The 21,220-nt window shown below is 31.9% G+C and overlaps 2 protein-coding genes across 3 annotated transcripts; one reads left to right on the forward strand and one right to left on the reverse strand.

The window, feature by feature from the left end:
• Positions 1 to 10,425: 10,425 nt before the first annotated feature.
• On the forward strand, positions 10,426 to 13,411 carry LOC114284665 (small ribosomal subunit protein eS12). Of its 2 annotated transcripts, none has more exons than XM_028227606.2 (5): positions 10,426 to 10,738; positions 11,783 to 11,827; positions 11,993 to 12,293; positions 13,010 to 13,075; positions 13,154 to 13,411. In XM_028227606.2, the coding sequence occupies exons 2-5, from the start codon at positions 11,820 to 11,822 to the stop codon at positions 13,211 to 13,213; spliced, it is 435 nt and encodes a 144-aa protein (XP_028083407.1). In that variant the 5' UTR covers positions 10,426 to 10,738; positions 11,783 to 11,819; the 3' UTR covers positions 13,214 to 13,411. The 2 variants fall into 2 exon arrangements, with proteins under 2 accessions (XP_028083407.1, XP_028083408.1); XM_028227607.2 differs by having other exon boundaries at positions 11,786 to 11,827.
• A 1,414-nt stretch (positions 13,412 to 14,825) lies between these two features.
• Positions 14,826 to 19,263, reverse strand: LOC114284666 (stromal cell-derived factor 2-like protein). The gene is made up of 6 exons (XM_028227608.2): positions 18,594 to 19,263; positions 16,560 to 16,700; positions 16,278 to 16,418; positions 15,676 to 15,725; positions 15,461 to 15,590; positions 14,826 to 15,204 (listed from the first exon to the last, which is right to left on the reverse strand). Exons 1-6 carry the CDS (start codon positions 18,687 to 18,689, stop codon positions 15,121 to 15,123), a joined length of 642 nt encoding a protein of 213 aa, XP_028083409.1. The 5' UTR covers positions 18,690 to 19,263; the 3' UTR covers positions 14,826 to 15,120.
• Between the last annotated feature and the right edge of the window lie 1,957 nt (positions 19,264 to 21,220).

Consider the following 21,220-nt stretch of genomic DNA (forward strand, 5'->3'; position numbering starts at 1 on the left):
TGGTGGAGTTTGTATATTAGATTTTTTTCTATAAATTATTAAATTTTTAGTGATAATTAGCAGTTGACATGTATAATGCATGTGTTATTTTTTTAAATAATATTTGATGGTACGATATGTTTTATAAAAGAATAATTTAAATTTAAAATTAAAATTAAAGATAAAGTATAATATTAATTATTTATTTTGAAAATATTGGTGTTGTCATCATATAAAAATGTTACTTGAATACTTATATATATATATATTAATTTTAGTTAAATTATTAGTGTATTTTGATAATTTTAGTTATATCGTATTATCAAAATGTAATTATGATATAACAACTTTGTATGATATATATTAAATTATAAGATAGTAAACTAAATAAAAATAATAGTTAAATTGGAAGAAGAATTAGTAATATAAAATTAAAAATAATTCTAACTATTTATTTTTTTATATTCATTTGGAAAATAAAAATATGCAAAAATAGAAACTATATAAATTTTGTTGAAAAAAATTAAATATAAATATGTTATAGTTAATATGTTGTAGTTGGACTATCATACAATGATTTTATATGATATATATTAAATTATAAAATTGTAAAATAAATCCTCTTAATTAAATTAAAATATCAACTATATAAAATAAATTCAATAACGACTAATTAAAAAAGAATCTCATAACAATATCGAAACTCAAAAAGAAAAAATAAATGAAAACATCCAAATGATAAATACATCTCACTGTGTGAAGTAATTAATTATTTACAATATGATGTCAAAACATAGAAGAACTTACTGTTCAGCAATTGAAAAAGTAACTTAAGCAGTAAATTTAAACTTCAGAGGTTCTTCGAGTGTATCATTATTGAGTAAGTTTTTCTTCCTTTGAGTTGTGATTATAAAATAATGTATGAAAGATTTTGTACAATCAAAGTATAATTCATATAGAATATGTAGTTAGATTATGTAAAACTCAAATTGAGTTTGTGAAAGAAGTATTTCTCAAATATAACCCCTATAAAATTGGTATTGGATTTGTAGATTACTTGAATTTATGCTGGATAATATATGTAAAATAAGTATTTTTCAAATAAAATCCATATAAAATAGATAAAGTTAGTATAGTTTAAATTAAGATTGAATTTATGTAAAACTTTATATGTAAATGGAAAATGTATTTTGATGTGTCTTTATATATATATATATATAAAGTAAGTTTTTGGAATGTGTCATTTAAGAAAAGGAAAAATTTGTAAATGAAACATTCATCTAATGTGAGTTTTTTTTTAATTTTATTTAAAAAAGAGTAAATTCTTAGAATATGTCAAATACTATATACATATATATATATATATATGATAATGATGATAGGATGATGATATGATGCAGAAGTATTTAGAAAACGGTTTGTGGCAGTTGTTGTGCATAAAAGCACAAATAGCATTATTGTGGGAAAGACGACATCGTATATTTAGGGATGGTTTGATATGTTTGAAAAAAATTAAAAAATTATTATTATTTATAAAGAAAATATAAAAAAGTAAATTTCTCTAAAAAATGTATAAGTCAACTTTTTAATTGAAGTGATGTTTTGGTCTGAAGTGATGGTACAAACTCGTCAAGTGAGTGCGTGCACACAAAATTTACATAGGACGATATTGTTTGGTCTGTAGGGGCCTATCACGAGTCTCGTTTTAATAATTTGAACCGTTTAATGTGTAGAACTCATCGAGTACCATATGTTTGTAGAAAATCATATTAAACGATATCGATAACTATATGATTAAATCAGTTTTGTATAAAAAAGTGAATTGTATACAAAATAACGGTTGACAAAAAACTAATTCAATTAGATAGCTATCGATATCCGATCAACGTGATTTTTTACAAGTATACAGTACTCGACGAATTCTACACATTGAACGGTTCCAATTATCAAAACGGAACACGCGGTGGGCCCCCATGAGCCGAATAACACCGTCTAGTCCGAATAGTACCGTAGGCAATCTAGTTCTCTACATCTTGTTGCGAACCGTATGCATGACAATACCATCACTGCCAGTAGGCAATTATATATTTAGGGATAATATGATAATTTTGATATTTTATATAATATTTTAATATACATTTTTTCGTAAAAAGTTAAAAATTTATCCCAAATATACATCTTTTTTCCCTCTACTTTTTTTACCAAAAATTTAAAAAGTGCACTTATTTAGAACACCCTAAACAACTCCACCCCTTAGTTTTTCTAAACATTGATTTCTCTTAAAATATTTTTTCATTGGCCTATTTTAAAAAATAAAAGCCAGTTTATTAATTTTTAACTTTTTTGAGTCATGCTATCTCTTTATTTTTTTGGTATATTTTTTAAAACAAAAAAATCAAAAAATTAATTTTTAACCTATTTCTCAAAATAGGCCAGTATCGTTTTGTCTTTATTCAAATCAAGATCCAGCTCCCTATGATGGCATTCTCTCTTACAAAGTCCCTCTCTCTTCTATCCTAGTCCCAAAATAGTAGCCTTCCTTTTATTTCTCTTTCATGGTTTGTCACTAGAAAAATAGTTCTATCAATTCGTCCAAAGTAGCCACTACAGAACGCAGTTAAAAGCCCAAAATAAGACCAACTCGTTGTTGCAATTTTTCTTTGTGGTTCAAAAACAAAAATCAACATAATTGTTTTAAGAAAAACAAGTTTGTTGTTGCTAGATTGTGGTTTGCTTTGGTGGTGGTGGTACTGAGCCACCAGGTCGAGGTGAAACTTGCTCAATACAAGCAAGTCCTGCTTGCTTTCCTCTCCTAAACCATTTGTGAGAATCGCCTCCACTATGATGTCCAACTTACTTTCTAGCCACAATTCCATTGGCTCAATGCCATTTGCTATCAACAATCTAGTCCACTTGAGTCTGACCAAACTTTTCTTGCATGACTTTGTAGATATAGCCTTCAATGAATCTCTAGTAAACATGTATACCCTTGGGGCCATGCATATTCTATTTTTGAAATTTTGTTTTGATTTTAAGAAGAGGAAAGTGACTTGGTGGGAACCAAATGGGATGTTAAAAAAATCTTAAAAAATGGTAACAGCACTGTTATACTTTCGTGCACATTAGTCACTTCAAACCCTTTAAAAAATCAAAAGTAAATACAATGATGTTGGTGCTTTTTACTTTGCCTCTTCAAAAAGAAATTACTTTAACCTTTAGCATTTCAATTTTTTTTTTTTTTTTACTTCAATAATTAAGCCCATCAATTCCAGACAAAACATCTGATATGACATAATAACATATTATTATATAATCTGAATAAATTAAGCTTTATCCACTTAATTTTTCACTTTTATTTTCTTTTATTTTCTTTTTTTTTTTTTTTTTTTTACTACAGATAAAAAAGTCACATTGATAGTCTTATAGTGGTGTGTTTTGGAAAGTGGGTTGTCTTTTTAATTTTTTTGTTTTTTTGACTATTTTAACCTGGTCTAAAAAGTTTGGTTTATGAAGGACTTTTTGACTTTTTTGACTTTTTTTGTGAGAGAAGAGTGTTATGATTATGAGTTGAATGTGATGTTTTATTTGTTGTGACTAAAATAACTTATTTTATCTTTTGTGACTAAAATAGCCCCAAACCTATCCAAACCCACTTGCCAAACCATGGCACTGTATAAACCTAAATCTATAACCCATAACCAATATAATTCACCACTCTTCACCAACACATTGCAACCCTTTGTGTTGCATTTTTATTCAGATTTTTATTTGTTTTAGTTAACTTTTTTCATATTTTAGTTATTTTCTCTTAATTTTTCAAATACATCTAATTTTAATGTATCCAAAAAGTTGTTAAAAATTTATCAAAAACACAGTAGAGCTAAAATGTGAAAAAAAATAATCACTAAAGATAAACAAAAATCCATCCAAAAATAGTTTCTAAAAAATAAACCAAATAAAATCATTTTTTTTTTATGACTTTGCCAGGACCAAAACATATATTGCAATGCCCTTGAAATAAATACAATAAACCATCCACGATAATAAATAAATAACAATATGAATCAGAGTATAATATCCTTCCAATACATAAAACTCGGTTGAACAAAAGGGTGACACATGCGAATATACATTCATAAGTCTTAACCCTGAATTTATAACTTGTGTCAACAACAAATATATGAAATAGAAGTTAAACAGATAATTAAAATGCCTTGAAGGCTATAACTTTCCAAGACGGTACTTGGTTACATCAAAATAGATTTAAATCTAATATAGATAAAACCCTAAGCTTGTATAAAATAATTACAATAAGTAAACAAAATAAAGCTCTTGCTCCAATCCTCCCAAGCTACTGCCTTAGTGGAGGCATCTCACTGACACTTGAAAATGGTTTTCCCATATAGAGTGAACCAAATCCCAGTAGAAATAATCCAACACGATATATGAATCTTAACAAAGATATAAATGTGAAATGCACATGCAATGCTCATGACCAAAACGTCTCATTTCTCTTTCCAAAACCATGCAAAGTCCGATTTATATCACAATTCATCATTCATTTCCTTTACATTAGAAAACAGGGCCACAAATCATAACCCTGGGAATTTCAATGTACAACCTTTCACGGATATTTCATCTGCGGAAAACAGTAACTGGCACCTAGGTAAACGCAAGTTATACAAGCACCACTCCCGTCATTTCATAGATATTTCATCCGCGAGAATCGGAACCCATGTATACGCGCGATTTTTGAGACTTTCACCCTGGATACATAGGCCAACTTAATTCAATGGAATACTTCCCCTTCCCAGATTCATCATTTTTTTCTCAAAAACGCTATACATATACAATGTATCAAGATGTGATAATGCTCAATGAAAATGGATGAGAAATTAGTTTCAATTCACCTAATATTCATGCAATTTCTATAACAATCATAGTTATCCTCCATCAATAGCTCAAAACAGATATTTTTAAACAGATATAAAATCTCTAATATAGATAAACTTTCCAAATTTCAAAATGTGAGTGATAATACATATCCAACTCCACCATCCATATCAATATCCATCCAATTTCACATTTCCAATGTCAATTCCATTTAGTTATACAAAATAAACATTTTAGACATTTAGGGCAAAACCCCTTTTTCTTCCAAAACCCATACCAAGTATCAAAATCAATAATTTTATCACAACTCAATTTCATTTTCACTCTCACAACCATTTTCAATACATCAATTTGAAAACCTTTCTTTTGATTTTAAACCAAAACTCTAGGTTTGTTTAAAATTCCCCAAAACCATAAGATCGTTTTATAAAAATAAATAGTTAAGTTAAAAATCATAAAAGAGTGTAGAGGATTCCTACCTTAAAGCTAGAAGATGGGATACATACGAATGAAACTCAGATGAAGCTGAAACTCAACTCTATTCAGATGAAAACGAAGCTCTAGGTGAGCCTTACATTTTTAACAAAGGGAGTAGAGTGTAGAGATCAATGGATGATAGTGTATTTGAGAGTTGAAGATGAGTTTTAGAGAGAGAGTGAGAGATATTAGGGTTTTGAAATGTTTAGAGAGAGAAAGAGATGAAAAAGTGACTTAAAATGGACTATTTATGAACTAATATACACATAGTTTACTCAAGCACAAGATGTATCGCTCGAGCGACTAGACACAATAAATTTTACCGCTCGAGCATAAAAAGCTTTGCTTGAACGCAGAATACAAACTCCCAATAATTTTGCAGACAGAGGTCGTCGCTTGAGCGCAAGAAACTTTGCTTGAGCGTAGAATACAAACTTCCAGTAGTTTTGCAGACAGAGGTCATCGCTTGAGCTCAAGAAGTTTCACTTGTGTTCAAGCGAAGAATACAAACTCCCAGTATTTTTGTAGATCTGCAAAAGTACTGGAGTTTCACAAAGACCGCTAGAGCGCAAGAAGTGTCGCTTGAGCAAAAAAACAAAAATCTGGGCAACACAAGTTTGAAAAACAAGCCACCAACCTGTCCCAAACACAATTAACACAACCCAATTGCCAATTTCAAGGAAGGAAAAGAGGAATAAAACATGAACAAAAATACAAAACAATAAAAACCGAATCCATAATGTCAAATGGGTCGGCTCTTAAACTAGAATCGCTATATATATAATAGATGGGTAAATTACACTGACACCTCTTGAGATTTCTGTCTAATACAGATCTTCCCTCATATTTGAAAAATTACACTTATCTCCCTATTAGATTAAAATGATATATTTACTTCTTAGCCTTTATATATATAAAATAATAAAATAATACAGATATTTTGTTTATGTCATTTTAAGAAAAATAACAATCATCTTTTTTGGTTTAACTCACACAAAAAATTGAGTTTTTTCTTCATTTATTTTTTATTTTTACTGAATTTTTTTAATATTTTAAGCCATTTTTTATTTTTAAGATACACCTAATCTAGATATACTTAAAAAGTATAGTATAATATTTTGTGATTTTTTTTAATTCACCAAATACAATATATATATATATATATGATAGTGTATTTGAGAGTTGAAGATGAGTTTTAAAGAGAGAGTGAGATATATTAGGGTTTTAAAATGTTTAGAGAGAGAGAGAGAGAGAGAGAGAGAGATGAAAAAATGACTCAAAATGGGCTGTTTACAAACTAATATATGCACAGTTCGCTCGAGCGCATAATACAAACTCCTAGTAGTTTTGCAAACAGAAATCGTCGCTCGAGCGCAAGAAGTTTCGCTCAAGCGCAGAATATAAACTCCTAATAGTTTTGCAGACAGAGATCGTTACTTGAACGCAAGAAGTTTTGCTCGCGCTCGAGCGAAGAATACAAACTCCTAGTATTTTTACAAATCTGCAAAAGTATTGGAGTTTCACCAAAATCGCTCGAGCGCAAGAAGTGTCGCTCAAGCGAATGAACAAAAATCTGGGCAATACAAGTTTGAAAAACAAGCCACCAACTTGTCCCAAACACAATCAACACAACCCAATAGCCAATTTCAAGGAGGAAAAAAAGGAATAAGACATGAACAACAACACAAAACAATGAAAACTGAATCCAGAATATCAAATGGGTCGGCTCTTAAACCAGAATTGCTATATATATAATAGATGGGTAAATTACAGTAACACCTCTTGAGATTTCTGTCTAATATAGATCTCCCTTCATATTTGAAAAATTATACTTATTCCCCTGTCAGATTAAAATGATATATTTACTCCTTAGCCTTTATATATATATATATATAATAAAATAATACAAATATTTTGCTCATGTCATTTGAAAAAAAATCAGAATCATCTTCTTTGGTTTAACTCACACAAAAAATTAATATTTTTTTTCTTGTTTTTTATTTTTATTTTTACTGAATTTTTTTTTAATATTTTAAGTTATTTTTTATTTTTTAGATACACCTAATCTAGATATACTTAAGAAGTATAATATTTTGTGATTTTTTTTAATTCACCAAATACAAAAAAAAAAAAAATAATAATAATAGATAAATAAATAATAAAAATATAAAAATTCAATACATTATCTTATTTTGTTGTATTCAATGATTTTTTTATAAAAATTTGTGTACAAATTTTATACTTTTTAAATATATTTAGATTAAATTGATCTAATCTAAATATAATGGTGGAAATAAAAATGAAAAATTATATTCATATATAAAAATTTATACAAAAAATATCATAAAAATGTTGTAATAGTGATATTGTTGTAAATATAAATCATGTTTATGAGTGTTTTGTTTTAAAGTAAAAGGTCACAATCAAACTATATTATTGTGTTTGAAAATTCTATATAAAATTTATGAATGTATATTATCACTTAATAAGAATATGTTCAAGTAGAATTATGAAAAGTTGCAGAATGTAATCATGATGACAGGAAGAAGAAATGGTAGGAAAAATGGTAAGATGATCATTTAGAAAATTTTAGGGCATGACATAAGTAATTGAGTGGACAATTTATAATGAGATTACAAACTTCAAGGAAGAAAATGTAAATTTTCAAATGTGAGGGAGGATCTGTATTGTAATTTACCCTATATATATATATATATATTAAAATTTTGTTTGGAAAATTACATATGTTTTCATTACATATATATTTATTTTATTGAAAAATTACATATGTTTTTCATTTGGAACATGAACAAAATAACATTTGACTCAACTCATAAGCCAATTTGTTTTTAGGGATGAATGATGAGATTGAATTAGTAATGAGGTGAAACTCTCAAAAATCATGTTTGTTTTGGAAAGTTGTCATGGGATTGAGTCCCATGGGGTTTTGAAACCCTTTTAAGGAGGTGACTAAGCAATCCTAAAAGAGACTTGAGTTTGTTAATCCAATCACTTACGTTGGAGGTAAAAAGACTTTATTGCCCGCCATTTTACAAAACACAATAAAAGTCACATTTTATATAATGAAGACTTTTATAAAATTTTATAGATTACCAATCAACTAATACTAGCACATTAATGCACAAACAAACACAATCTATTTTACATTTCTAACGTAATATTACCATACTAGTAATTCCTTAACTCAATCCTATTATACTAATAATCTCATTTAACCTAATTTAAAAAACAACCTAATACACACTTACACGACATGTGGTATATGAATTTCAAGACTTTGGTGTAAGCTTGTGATGGTTTTTTGGTTTGACTGTTTGTTTTTACCAAGAAAGAGAGAGAAAAACATATAAAAGGAATGCCGAGAGTTGAACTCCTTGACTTAGGGATGACAATTTCTATCCCTCAATTAAGGGTGTAATTTTGGCCCGACCCGACCCATTCGGGCTAGGGCCGGGCTCATGTCGGGCCTTGCGGGCTCCCGTCAAAAAAATCGGGGCGGGCCAGGCTGGCCCACGGGCCAGAAAACTAGGCCCAGGCCCTAGCCCAGGCCCAGGGATATTCGGGCTTGGGACAAGCCAGTAGGGCGGGCTCATGGGCTTGGGCTTGGGCTTTGGGCTTTGGGCTTTGGGCGGACCTAAACATTTTTTAAAATTTTTTCCACCAAAATTTTATTATTTTCCATTTAAAAAAACTAGGCATCGGGTGGGCAGGGCTTTTGGGCGAGCCTTGAGCTGGCCAATAGGTCGGGCCTGGCTTCAAAATGATGGATCAGGCTCTAGCCCAAGGCATCAGGATGGGCTCGGGCTCGGGCTTTAACGGGCTAGGCCCACCTCGGGCCGCTCGCAGGTCATGGACCAAAATTACACCCCTACCCTCATTCTACCCTGCCTTAATGATGATCTACACCACCTTGATGATGAAGTAGGGCAAGAACAAGTTTTGCTCTCCTGTCACTACCTAGATATTAAAAAAAAAAAAATTTAATATAATTTATTTTTTAATATATTATTATTAAATCACTAAAATAATGTACCTGACATTCATTTTTATTTAACGGTAGTGCTACGTAGCTCGAAACCCGTGGCTCGAACCCGGCTCGACACCAAAACGACGTCGTTTTGGTGTCAAATTTTTTTTTTTTTTTTTTTTTTTGGTCTTTTTGTTGCAGAAGAAGAAGGAGATGAAGAAGAAGGGAGAAGAAGAGAAGGAGAAGAAGGGAGAAGAGAAGGGAGGAGGAGGAGGAGGAGGAGGAGGAGGAGGGAGGGGAGGGGGCCTAAAAATCTGCTGGAGGAGGAGGTGGGGCGAGGCGGTGGCGGAGCTTCCACCTGCGACGATCGGCGAGAAGCAAAGGTGCTGCGACGACGGCGGCGACGGTCTGAAGCTGCGACGATCGGCGGCAAGGCAACGGCGGTGGTGCTGCGCGACCCTCTCCTCTCTCTTTCTCCCTCTCTCCTCCTCTTCCCTCTCTTTCTCCCCTCTTCTTCCATTTTCGAGCCGTTTCGAGCTCGACCCTCTCGAGCTACGGCTCATTTCCGTTTATTTAATCATTTCATCTTACATCTTTTAATTCTCTCCAATTATAAATCATTATTCATAATTACTATATTATTTGTAATTTTTATTAATATTGCTGTGTCTAAAGCTAAAAGATTAACGAACCCCTCTCTCCCGCTCGGTCAACTCTCTAATTTGCCCCACTCCCAATATAAGGCTAGGGTACGGCACTATAAGTCTGCACTTTCCTATTGCCAACTTGTTAGGTTGATCCTCACTCCGTTTGGATCATAGGATGAGAAAATAAAATAAAATATTATTTTTTTTACTAACATATTTTAATAAGTAAGAAAATAAAGCATAAGAGAGAGAAATATAAGTAAGATATATATATATATATATATTTTTAACCTTTATACTTTAATGGACAAATCTTAATATTATAAATATTTCATAACCAATCAACTTATTTCCCCTGTTTCTCTCATTCAACTTATAAATCAAATATGAGAAAAAAATATATATATATATATATATTATCATTTTCCATCAAATGACTTCATCCAAACGGAGTGTAAGTGTCTGTTTCTTCTGTATCCTTAGTTTTGTTTTTTGGGTTCAACTTGACATGGTTGGGCTTCGATTGACAAAGCTTGGCCCATTATTATCAAAGAAATTATTAGGAAAAGTAGGATTGGGCCTATGTGCTGGAGGTTTTATTCACAGAAGAGGACATTTCGGTAAATTCGTACAGAAAGCCCTAGGGTTTTAGGTTTTGCCGTATAAAGTCTGCGCAAGCTTCCATCGTCGTCTCCATTTCCTTCGCAGACAGAGAGAGCAGCTCGAGTTCTCCAAACCACTTTATCAGCATCAGGTACTCCTACTCTCTCTCTCTAAAACTGTATTTGATGCTTTTGAATTAATTTTCCTTAATGCGTCGATTGTCTTGAAGATCTGGATTGCTTATCACATAGTTTTATGTTTAATATCCACTAAGATTGTTTCGCTGTTGTTTCTATATAACTGTTATGATATGCGATGATTTGAACTGAACAAAAATGCGACTTTGAATAGCTTCAGAGCGATATCAGTTTTTTTTTGTTTTTTTGAACGAAGCTGTAGATAATTTTTATGACCTCGGTGATTGTCGATCGGTTTTCATTGCTAGAATGTGAGAAAATTCACTTTGTGTATTATCAACAAATTTAAATCTGGAAATAATATAATTTGAGCTTGAAGCTTGGTACAAGAGAGTTCTGTGGAACTCTAATGTCAACTTAGATCAGCTGATTCTTGTTTCACTAAAAATGATACTCACAAAAAAAAAAAAAAAAAAAAAAAAATTAGAAAAGAGAACGGTTATGATTGTTGAATCCTAGTTTTAAGGTCGTTAAGCATTTATATTTCCAAAAACTAGTCAATGTAGATATTGTGAATTGAACGAATTGAGAAATATGAAGAGTGAATCCAAAAATCTAGACTAACAAGACATTGTGCATGGTTGTACTAGCTGAGGATGCTATATTGCTATGTAAAAGGAAACTAGAAAAACACAACGGTTAAAGATGTTGTGAAGCTAGGTCTTATGCTATGCTGATTCATGGGTTCATCAGATTAGGTTAGAGAGAAATGTATATCATAGGGTGCCCATTTCTATTATTCTCTTCTTTTGGGAAAATATCAACTAGTCTTGTCTTTGGGAGTTGGTGATAATGACCTGGTCAGTGGAAATATGTTTATTTGTTTTTGTAATTGTACCTGAAACATCTTCGAATGTAGTCTTATGTTTCGAAAATTAATATTGGCTTCTGAAAATTTCATTGTATATGTGTTTTTTGATATATGGGATCTGAGTTCTTAAATTTTTTTTGCGTCATGGCTGATTTGCTTTACTGCCTTGTGCTTTTTTTTTTTGCAGCAGTTTGGAGATAGAAGGATTTTGAAGCAGAAGAAAAATGTCAGGGTATGCTATTTTCACTTCTTAAGTTTGTTCTTCTTTCTTCTGCAAGCAGGAACCTAACAAAGAGCATCTTTAATTTATAGTAGGATATGGTAGCAGTTTCAGAGTACATGCTGCCTTCTCTTTTTGTTATTGTTATTCATTCTTTTCAATCAATTTCTTTTGCAGGGAAGAGGGTGTTGTTGCAGCTGAGGCACCTGCACCTGCACCTGCTCCAGCTCTCGGTGAGCCTATGGACATCATGACTGCCTTGCAGCTTGTGTTGAGGAAATCATTGGCTCATGGTGGGCTTGCTCGAGGACTTCACGAAGGTGCCAAGGTGATCGAGAAGCATGCTGGACAGCTCTGTGTTTTGGCTGAGGACTGCAACCAGCCGGATTACGTTAAACTTGTGAAAGCACTTTGTGCTGACCACAATGTGAGCTTGATAACAGTTCCAAGTGCTAAGACTCTTGGCGAGTGGGCTGGTGTAAGTAAAAATCTAGTACTGCTTTAACTGTTTTTAACAATCATTATTTCTTTTGGTCTCTCTTGTAATATTTCTGCTGATTGTTTCTTTCGTGCCTTTGCTAGATTTGATTTTCTTATGGAAATTTGCAGTTCTCTTTTGAATTTTTTTACTATCAGAATGATAATTCCTCTGTCACCACCTTGCTCTTGATTTAAAAGGATGATAAAGTTGGAATGGATTTGTGGGTTGCTAGGAATAAATAATACTTGAAAAAGAAGTACGAAATTGGGATTATTTCTGATAGGCTTCTACGAAATTGGGAAAGATGGCAATATTTCTGAAATGCATTTTTTCCCTTACGAAATTGCTAAAGATCATGTGAGGCAACAAATTCTTTGCACCCTCCATTTTTTTACAAATTATCTGATATGCTGATTTTGGTTTTAAATCTATTTGTTTGTTTTGCTGAAATAAGTTAAATAGTAGCCCAGTGTGGTAGTTTGAACTAGTGATGCAACCAATTGATATCCTGAACTGAAACACATTATATCTATCACTCACTTTGGCATTAGATCTTCCACAAGAAGTAAAGGGTCATCGTTTGTTGTCCTGTGAAAATTAAAAATTATCATCTAATGTTTGTTAACCACATTTGATCAACTCGTACTTTTCATTGGTGAACTGTAAAGTTATGACGGCTTTGTTTAATGTTTTACGGTGCTCTTCGCATGCAGTTGTGCAAGATTGATTCAGAGGGAAAGGCAAGGAAGGTTGTAGGTTGCTCTTGTGTTGTTGTGAAGGTATCAATCTAAAGGAATTATGCTAGTTATTTACTTTTATACCTTTTAGCATCGAGCTTACCTTGCTTTGCTATGCAGGATTATGGGGAAGAAACTGAAGGTCTCCATATTGTTCAGGAGTATATCAAATCTCATTGAGTGACCAGAAATGGATCACTATTTGATTTGGCTTGAGTTTTAGTTTTCTGTACCTTGCCCCTCTTAGTTGTTTGAGAGATTGTTTTTAGGATTTTTTTTAAAAATGTTTCGAGCACCAATATTTCTAGAAATATAAAAGATTTTGCTTATTACAGTGATTTGTTTTTAATGAATGTTTCTGCTTGTGGTTCCCCAAAAGTTGCACATGATATGTTTAATGTTGTTTCGGAACTTAACTCATCCAATTCATACAGACTAAATCTTGTTTTCTATATGAAATTTATTCACAGGATTTGCCTTTGCTGTCAGATTGGATGAGTTTATGGTTACCTTTGTGAAAGTATTAGTTGAAACTACTTGGCAATAAGTTTATAAAGAAGTCGTGGATGTTGTCATATTTTTGGTCTCACTGTTTTTGGTGTCTTAATTTCATGTTAATTTGCCCCTGGAGTTGAGCAATACTCTTTGATTTGAATTGCTGTTGAATTCAATGATCTGTTTTCAAATGTTGCAAGTATAGTGGGATAAGTTTGGTGAGTTGAATTGAATGAAATTGAATCACAGTACTTGCCTGCATCATAGAAAAGAATAAGATTAGCAACTTTGGCAGTTTAGTTGTTAGTGACATTTGACAGTTGTATGTTTATACTTTTTTTTTTTTTTTTGTTGGAGAACTATTATAACAGATTATATTAATAAAAGAAAAAGTAGTTTAAGTTTAGATACAAAATATTAATCCAACACAATCCCTTCGTTGTTCCCCTATCCTAAAATATTGCCAGAATGGTGGTGCTCAAGTTCTGCCACAATGTATAGAGCTGAGTAATTCTTAATTATTGGCCATTTTGTGAGTTAGGTCATGACCCTAGGTGTTGTGGCACAAATTTAAAAGAGGCATTGTTTGGATCTAGCAAAAGTATCCATGAGATTTTTGTTGTGATGGAGGGGTTGTACTATGTCCAAATCCAATGTCTAAAGAATTAGACTGGATTGCCGGTACAATTGGTAGAACCAGTGACCTGACGTACTTCCAGTTTGGACGAGTCTCATAAACCGAATTAGGCTAAAAATCGGACTTGTTTGCGAGAACCAAAAAAATTGGTGAACAGGTCCCAGTTTTCAACAAACCTGCCGGTTGAGGAAGAGTCTCATTACAAACTTTAAGAGATTATGAAAATCTATTTCTTTTTATAGGAAACAACTGTTCAAAGAGAACCTAAAAATTTTATATGAAATTCAATCAAATTGTTTGAATCACATTTGATTTGAGAGAGTTAAAATTTTCATTTCTCTTCAAAATTAAATAACATTCAATCAATTTGTCTGATGAGAGTGATAAATTTTTTCAATTTCTTTAAAATTAATAGCTTCTTTTTTCTTTTTCTTTTTTTTTTTATCACTTATGACCTGATTGAATATTATTAGTAAATACTATTCAACAATTTTTATTTTTATTTCAGTACTTATATATATATATATATATATCTATTTATAATTTATAATTATATATTATTAATTATGGCATTACAGTTCAACCGCAATTGAACCAGTAACCTATCCACCCCGCCTCTTTTCCGATTCGCTCCCCCACCAATGTATAAACAAATGTCAATGAGAAAGAAAAAAATATATATGTCTGAAGTTGAATATCCGTAGGCAGTTCAGAACAAGAAATGTGACTTTCTTATGACCAGAGATGCACCATATTCATATTCAGATCGATGCACGATACATTGAATAGTAAATACTAAAACCATTATAAAATGAGTTGTACCCAGAATTATAATAAACCAGTTGCTCGAGAATTAAATCATTAGCATGTACAGCTAAGATGACCCAGCAAAAAGCCCTTTAAGAAACTGAAAACATATGTCTACTGTTTAAGGATGCCGAAACCTAGGTGACTTCTACTTGCTTTCTGTAAGTGGGAGGTAGACACCCTCTGTGGCCAACCAAATGTTATCAGTACGCTTTTCTCGTACACCACAAACCTGCAAAATGTATACAAGAAAGTTGTAACAAAGACATTCAACAGACAAACAAATTGTTATTACAAGCCTACTTTAGTATTTGGAAAAGCCCATGGAAATCTAATAGGTATATGTCAGATTGAATACGCTCGAACACACATGCATATCAAGTTGTCAACCCTAGGACAGTCCAAGGAGGTATGTAAAGATCATTTCAAATGTGAGCAATGGCTTTCTTGGTTTGTAATCCCAAAGACATTACAGGTTTTAACTTTACCTCTTGCTGACCCCCAGCTATTCGGGTGTATTTCTTGTCGTGACTGTGTAGGTAACCACCAGTGTCCACATGATGAAGCCTGATCCTTTGATCTTGCCTCCAAGATTTCCCACTTCCCTCTATTTCAAGTCTGATGAGGAAAAACCGTGAGCAATGTCATGCAGGGAACCAATATACATGAATATTATTTTTAACATGTCACTTGTAGGTCTCACCTCCAATAATCCCCAGTATCAGATTCGCCATCCCCTCCAAAGCAACTTACCTGCAAAACATTACAGTACAGCTCAACTCAGTCTTCAAGGCAGAGACAGGTAGCATAGGCCCAAAAGGGGCAGCTCTCCCCCCTCAGTTTGATAAAAAATAATGTTCAACCGGTATTTGTAAAATAGTTTTCAATTTGCGCACTCTGAAAATTTGTATATGCCCAATCACCTTTTGCATTTCAAAAAATTCCCTGCAATTTGCCCCTTTAAATGTTTTATTTTGTTGTAAAACCCCATTAGGTTTCAACTATTGTTATGAATGGTACTAGGGTTTAAATTAATCTAGGATGTAATTTTTGTTGCCTTTTTTCTTTTTTTTTTTTTTTTTTTTTGTAAAGCCAATGAATCTGCAATTGCATATAAGTTAATTTTTCTGGTAAATTTTTTTTTTTCTTTCTAAAAAGAATAAAATTTTGCAACACAAAAAAGAAACTATAGTATTATAGCATAACGTCCAGCAAAAGAAAACAGATTGTAACAATGACGATCAAGATAAGGATCATTGCTTCGGTTTAACAATTTAAGGACTGGGAGAGAGAGAATTCGCCAACCTCGAGATTTCCTGAAATCGGGGATGCATGCAAGTGGCTATGTAGCCATTTCCTTGACCTCATATGTTGCAATCGGATGATTGTTCCACTTTTGATTGCGTCCCCTTGCTTAGCATCTGTGTCTGGCACAGGCCTAACAATCTAATCCAAAAAGAAGTCACCAAATAAATGTTAAAACTTTGAAGCTGATCTCTAATCTATATTACAACCAAAATACTTAGTTTAATTAATTAATACGAAATGATGGACAATATAAGAGAAAAAATAATATAATTGGCATACCCAGTAGCTATTGGAATCATCAACATTGGGGAAGCCAGTAACCGACTGCTGCCCACTGCCAGAACCATATGGCACATCATGTGAATGCAACCGGAATTTTGTCCTTTCATGCATTAGCTTGATGGCCGAACCATAAGTAATCTGCCAGTATCAAATAACCCCAGACAGACTAAGACTGATGAATATCATATATCTCCAAATATATATCATAAAGTCATACATACTATCACCAATCCTTAGACAAACCTATATCAAACTTAAACCTGACTTATTCTAATTTACTAGATTTTTACCCAAATTAAGGGAGACTCAAAATTTTCAAGACCATATTTTGTAGCTCTCAAATTTATCACTTTGCCATTATTAGAGCATCTCCAATGGTGCAAGGCAAAAGCCATTTTTTGGCTTGCTATAGTGCAAAAATAAATAAATAAATAATAAAATATGCCATTTTTTAGCTATACCACTCCAATGGTGACATTCTATTTTGGCACAACCAAGTGCCAAACTCAACTAACTTTCAAAATTTTCATTAAAGTAGTAGATGCAGTGAATTGAAGTTAACTACTCATAAGAGATGAGTGAATGTTTCCCCTATAGAGAGTAGTAGGTCTTGAGATGATTAATTGTGAGTAATTAACCTATGTAATTATAATTATATTTTTTAATACTATTGAATTTTTGTAATTTGTAGATTTTCTATGGTTTTAAAATTTTTGTTGCAGTTCTGATTTGTGAAAATTGTGAAAAAAGAGTCTGAGTTTTGGTGAGAAATGGCTTTGCCAAACTTCGAGCCAAATTTGGATCAAGGTTCAGGTTGCCGCAAGCCATTTGGCTAAACCATCAGAGAAGCTCTTAGTGAAAGCTTTCATTCAAATTTATGCTCAAATAAGAGTTTGTCCATTGGAGTGGTTCATATCAAATTAGAACTTCTACTGAGATTAGGTAAAATTGTGATCTCACAATTTTTTTTTTATCAATTGATAAGAGAGTAATTACAAATATGAGAAATATTAAATCATCAATAATGAAACATACTATTAACCCGCAATAGCTAAAAAGTCATACTAGTAACCTACAATAGCTAGAAAGTGAACAAAGCCTAATAAACCCTAGCCCAACAATCACTCCACTACTACTTGCATACATAATGGGGGACAAATAAATACCAAAATAACTACAAACTTGTCTCCATACTAGTTGAGCAAGAGACCTCTCATCACTAAGCCAATCTCACAAATCACTAACACCGCTTGGATAGAGGGGTTTGATAAGAAAAGAAAAAAATGATGAAAATAGAAAATCCCTTCACTTATTTGGATGGTTAATAAGTATGGTATGAGAAGTTGGGTTAGCTTTTTGGTTATTTTAACCCAGGTTTAAGTATCGTTTAAGAAGTTGGGTTGGCTTTTTAGTTATTTTAACCCAGGTTAAAAGGTTCGTTTGGATTTAAAAGTGAAATGATTATGGTTTAGACGTGACATGTGTTATTGACTTTTTAACTTACATTTTCGTTTTGTGACTAATTTAGCAAAAAAAACAACCCAACCCAACCCAATTGCCAAATGACACTGATTAGAAAATGACTCTGTTTTGTTTCCCACCACCATTTTGGTGAGATATGGTGAAAAAAAAATTGAATTAAATAAAAGTTTTCTAAAATACTAAAATAAAAAACTTTTCTTTCTTTTTTTTCTTATTTCCTCTATCCAAACAAACAAGATAAGGATTGTCTTCAATTTCATTCATCCAAATATAATGGTGATGAACCATAATCATTTCATTTCATCTCAATCACTTGAGAAACCCAATCATTTCTTTTCTGACAATTCAATAAACCCAGATAGAAAACAAATAGATCTCCCAAATCACTGAGCTACAACGAATCCAACAACTAAACCAATAAAACAACCAATCCGTAAAAAAAATAAAAAAATAAAATAAAATAAATGAAAACCTATTATACAAAACAATGAAACCATCACGTACCACGAATTTCACAAAGTGCAAATATAAATAGAAAACAAAATTTACCTGGACGCCCTCAGAAGCAGCGGAAACAGGGGAGGTGAAATCGGAGTCGAGGGTAAGGAAGAGGAAGATGGCGAGGAAGAAGAGAGAGAAGGCCATGATGAGGAGTAGTACAATGAACCAAGTCCGTTGCCAGAAGGGAAGGTTGAGATCCGACTCCGAAGACTCGTTTAGGGCTTCTCTATAGACTATGCGAGTCGGCCCAGAAATTACAGTCGGATTAGACGACGAAGATGATGGCTTTCGACGAGAAAGGCTTTGTCGTTGTTGTTGCGCCGCCGGAGCCACGGCTGCTGATGGCGGAGATCGGAGCCTCCGGCTGAGGATCCGAACCGTCTATTGCCAGTAATTCGGGTCAAGTATGCGAGAGAGAGAGAGAGAGAGAGGGGGGGGGGGGGGGAATCGATCGAACCGTTTGATTTTGGGGTGTGTGAGGTGCGTTTTTCGTTACCTTGACTGTTTCGGTAGAGAGAGAGAGAGAATTTGGGGGGGGGGGGGGGTGTTGTACTTTCATGCCACGTAAGGTGTGAAGGTTGGAACAAATGAGATTGCTCCACGTAGTGAACTGAATACGTGGAGAGCAATTATTGGATAGTTTAATCAGACGTGTACCATCTTTGCATTCATTATAGGGGCAAGGATGGATCTGGGCCGCCTCCGGAAAGGGGTGCCTGCTGTACAGCAGGTACTGCAGCGCAGTAAAATGATACAATTTTGTGCGTTTTTTTTTTTAACATAATGGTTTATTTTGAGAAGATGGTAAAAAGTAGTTTTTTGATTTTTAATTAAGTTTTTTATTTTTTTAGACAAATGATTTGGAAAATTGATAAAAAGTGACTTTGACTTTTTTAATTAATGTTTGTTTATGATGTCAAATTATAATAAAATGACCAAATTATCTCTATTTATTTAAAATATTTACAACTTCACCTATGTAACACATTTTGACCCATGAGGGTAAAATTGTAATTTCACCGTTGGCTAAAAACTAACTTTCCAAATAAAAAAAGACAAAAAAACCAATTTTTAACTTTTGTTACAAACCAAAAAAAATGAGTAAAAGCCAACTTTTCAAAATAGCCCAATATTTCTTTGTTTTGTTTTTTTGATGGTGTGTGCTGCTATTAGTTAGTTTCTGGTTTGAGCACACTGTCAACATTATATTACTTTAAGGAAAATTAACAAAAATAATAAGGGAAAATTATAAAAAAATAAAATAAAATAAAAAATCTCAAAATTCATTCTTTGTAACAAAATAAATTATGAATTTTTAATTTTATTAATTTAAATTTAAATTTTTTATTTGTTTTTAATTTAAACTGTTGACCTATTTTCGTTTGGTAAATTGATAGAAAATGATAGTTTAGACATTTTATGTATATCTATATTGAGTTTAATGACTAAAAAAAAATTGTGAGTTTTACCTAACAAAAATAGATGAATTGTTCAGATTAAAAAGAAATCAAAATTTTAAAGTTTAAATTGATAAAATTAAAAATTCATAATTTATTTTATTACAAGGATCACTATCTGAGATTTTTTTTTTATTTTTTATAATTTCTTCAAATAATAATAATAATAATAATAATAATAATAATAATAATAATAACAACAACAACAACAATAATAATATTGTACTCATTCAGACAAATCAATAAAAAAAGAGAGTGTAAAACCCTCAAAAAATTACTGTTAAATTTACTTGCAACGATGTGTATTATTACATATTATTTATTGATTTGTTGAAAAATCAACCAATATACTCCGATAAATATCCATGTCAAATAAAATATAACTAGTTTCATTTAATTTTTAAAAACATTAAAAATATAATAATCAATAAGTAATAAATTTCAATTCATGTGAATTTTCAAAAATAAAATAAAAAATATGCTAGTAGATATTTCTCCTTATTACAATAAATGTCTATGAAGATTTGTAAAGTTTTATTTTGTTTTGTTTCAAACCAAAAAAAAAAAAAAAATGAAAGAAGAAGAAACTGTGCCGTTTGGCACGCACAGCACACCCTGCTGTGCTTAGAGCACAACAGGTACCCGTTGTCCGCTAGGGACTAGTTGGGGCGGACCCACCACTAAAAATTTGAAAAATATTATATATTATATTAGAAATTTTAAAATAATTTAAAATTATAGGAGTTTGCACCTTTAAATTTTTTTAGATAATTTTAAAATTATATAGAGTAGCTCTCCATTTTTTAAATTATTTGGAATTTTTTTTTTTGAATTAGTTAATATTGAAAAAGATATTGCTCGAGGGTTTGATGTAAACTCTATCATTCATGCTTTTGATATTATGAAAGAGCGTCAAGCTCAATTGAAGATGCCTAATTTTAGTAAATAAATGCATGTAGAAATAATTACTACTTTTTGTAAGTGAATATGGTTAAAAAAATATTCTCAATTGTATGGTCATCTTTTTATACTCAACTATGTTGACAATAAATATATAGTTCAATATTTTATCATAACATTATTGATTTTTTTTCATATTAGTAAAAATTGGTATTGAATTTCAAATTTTATAAGTTAGAGATTAAACGTACTTTGGCTCTCCCAAAGTCATAATCATGGATCCGTCCTTGATAGGGGTACTTAAAGGATCAGAAAGTC

This window comes from Camellia sinensis, chromosome 15, assembly GCF_055761805.1.
Source record: "Camellia sinensis isolate YWXY chromosome 15, ASM5576180v1, whole genome shotgun sequence".
Lineage (NCBI taxonomy): Eukaryota > Viridiplantae > Streptophyta > Magnoliopsida > Ericales > Theaceae > Camellia > Camellia sinensis.

What these genes read in the sequence shown, in the direction of transcription:
- LOC114284665 (XM_028227606.2), top strand. An exon ending in CTCTTGGCGAGTGGGCTGGT is followed by an intron (nt 12,294 to 13,009) that starts GTAAGTAAAAAT and finishes CTTCGCATGCAG; the next exon opens with TTGTGCAAGATTGATTCAGA. An exon ending in GCTCTTGTGTTGTTGTGAAG is followed by an intron (nt 13,076 to 13,153) that starts GTATCAATCTAA and finishes TTTGCTATGCAG; the next exon opens with GATTATGGGGAAGAAACTGA.
- LOC114284666 (XM_028227608.2), bottom strand. Translation starts at nt 18,689, where the DNA reads ATGGCCTTCTCTCTCTTCTTCCTCGCCATCTTCCTCTTCCTTACCCTC. An exon ending in ATGATTCCAATAGCTACTGG is followed by an intron (nt 16,419 to 16,559) that starts GTATGCCAATTA and finishes TTTTTGGATTAG; the next exon opens with ATTGTTAGGCCTGTGCCAGA. An exon ending in TAGCTGGGGGTCAGCAAGAG is followed by an intron (nt 15,205 to 15,460) that starts GTAAAGTTAAAA and finishes TACATTTTGCAG; the next exon opens with GTTTGTGGTGTACGAGAAAA.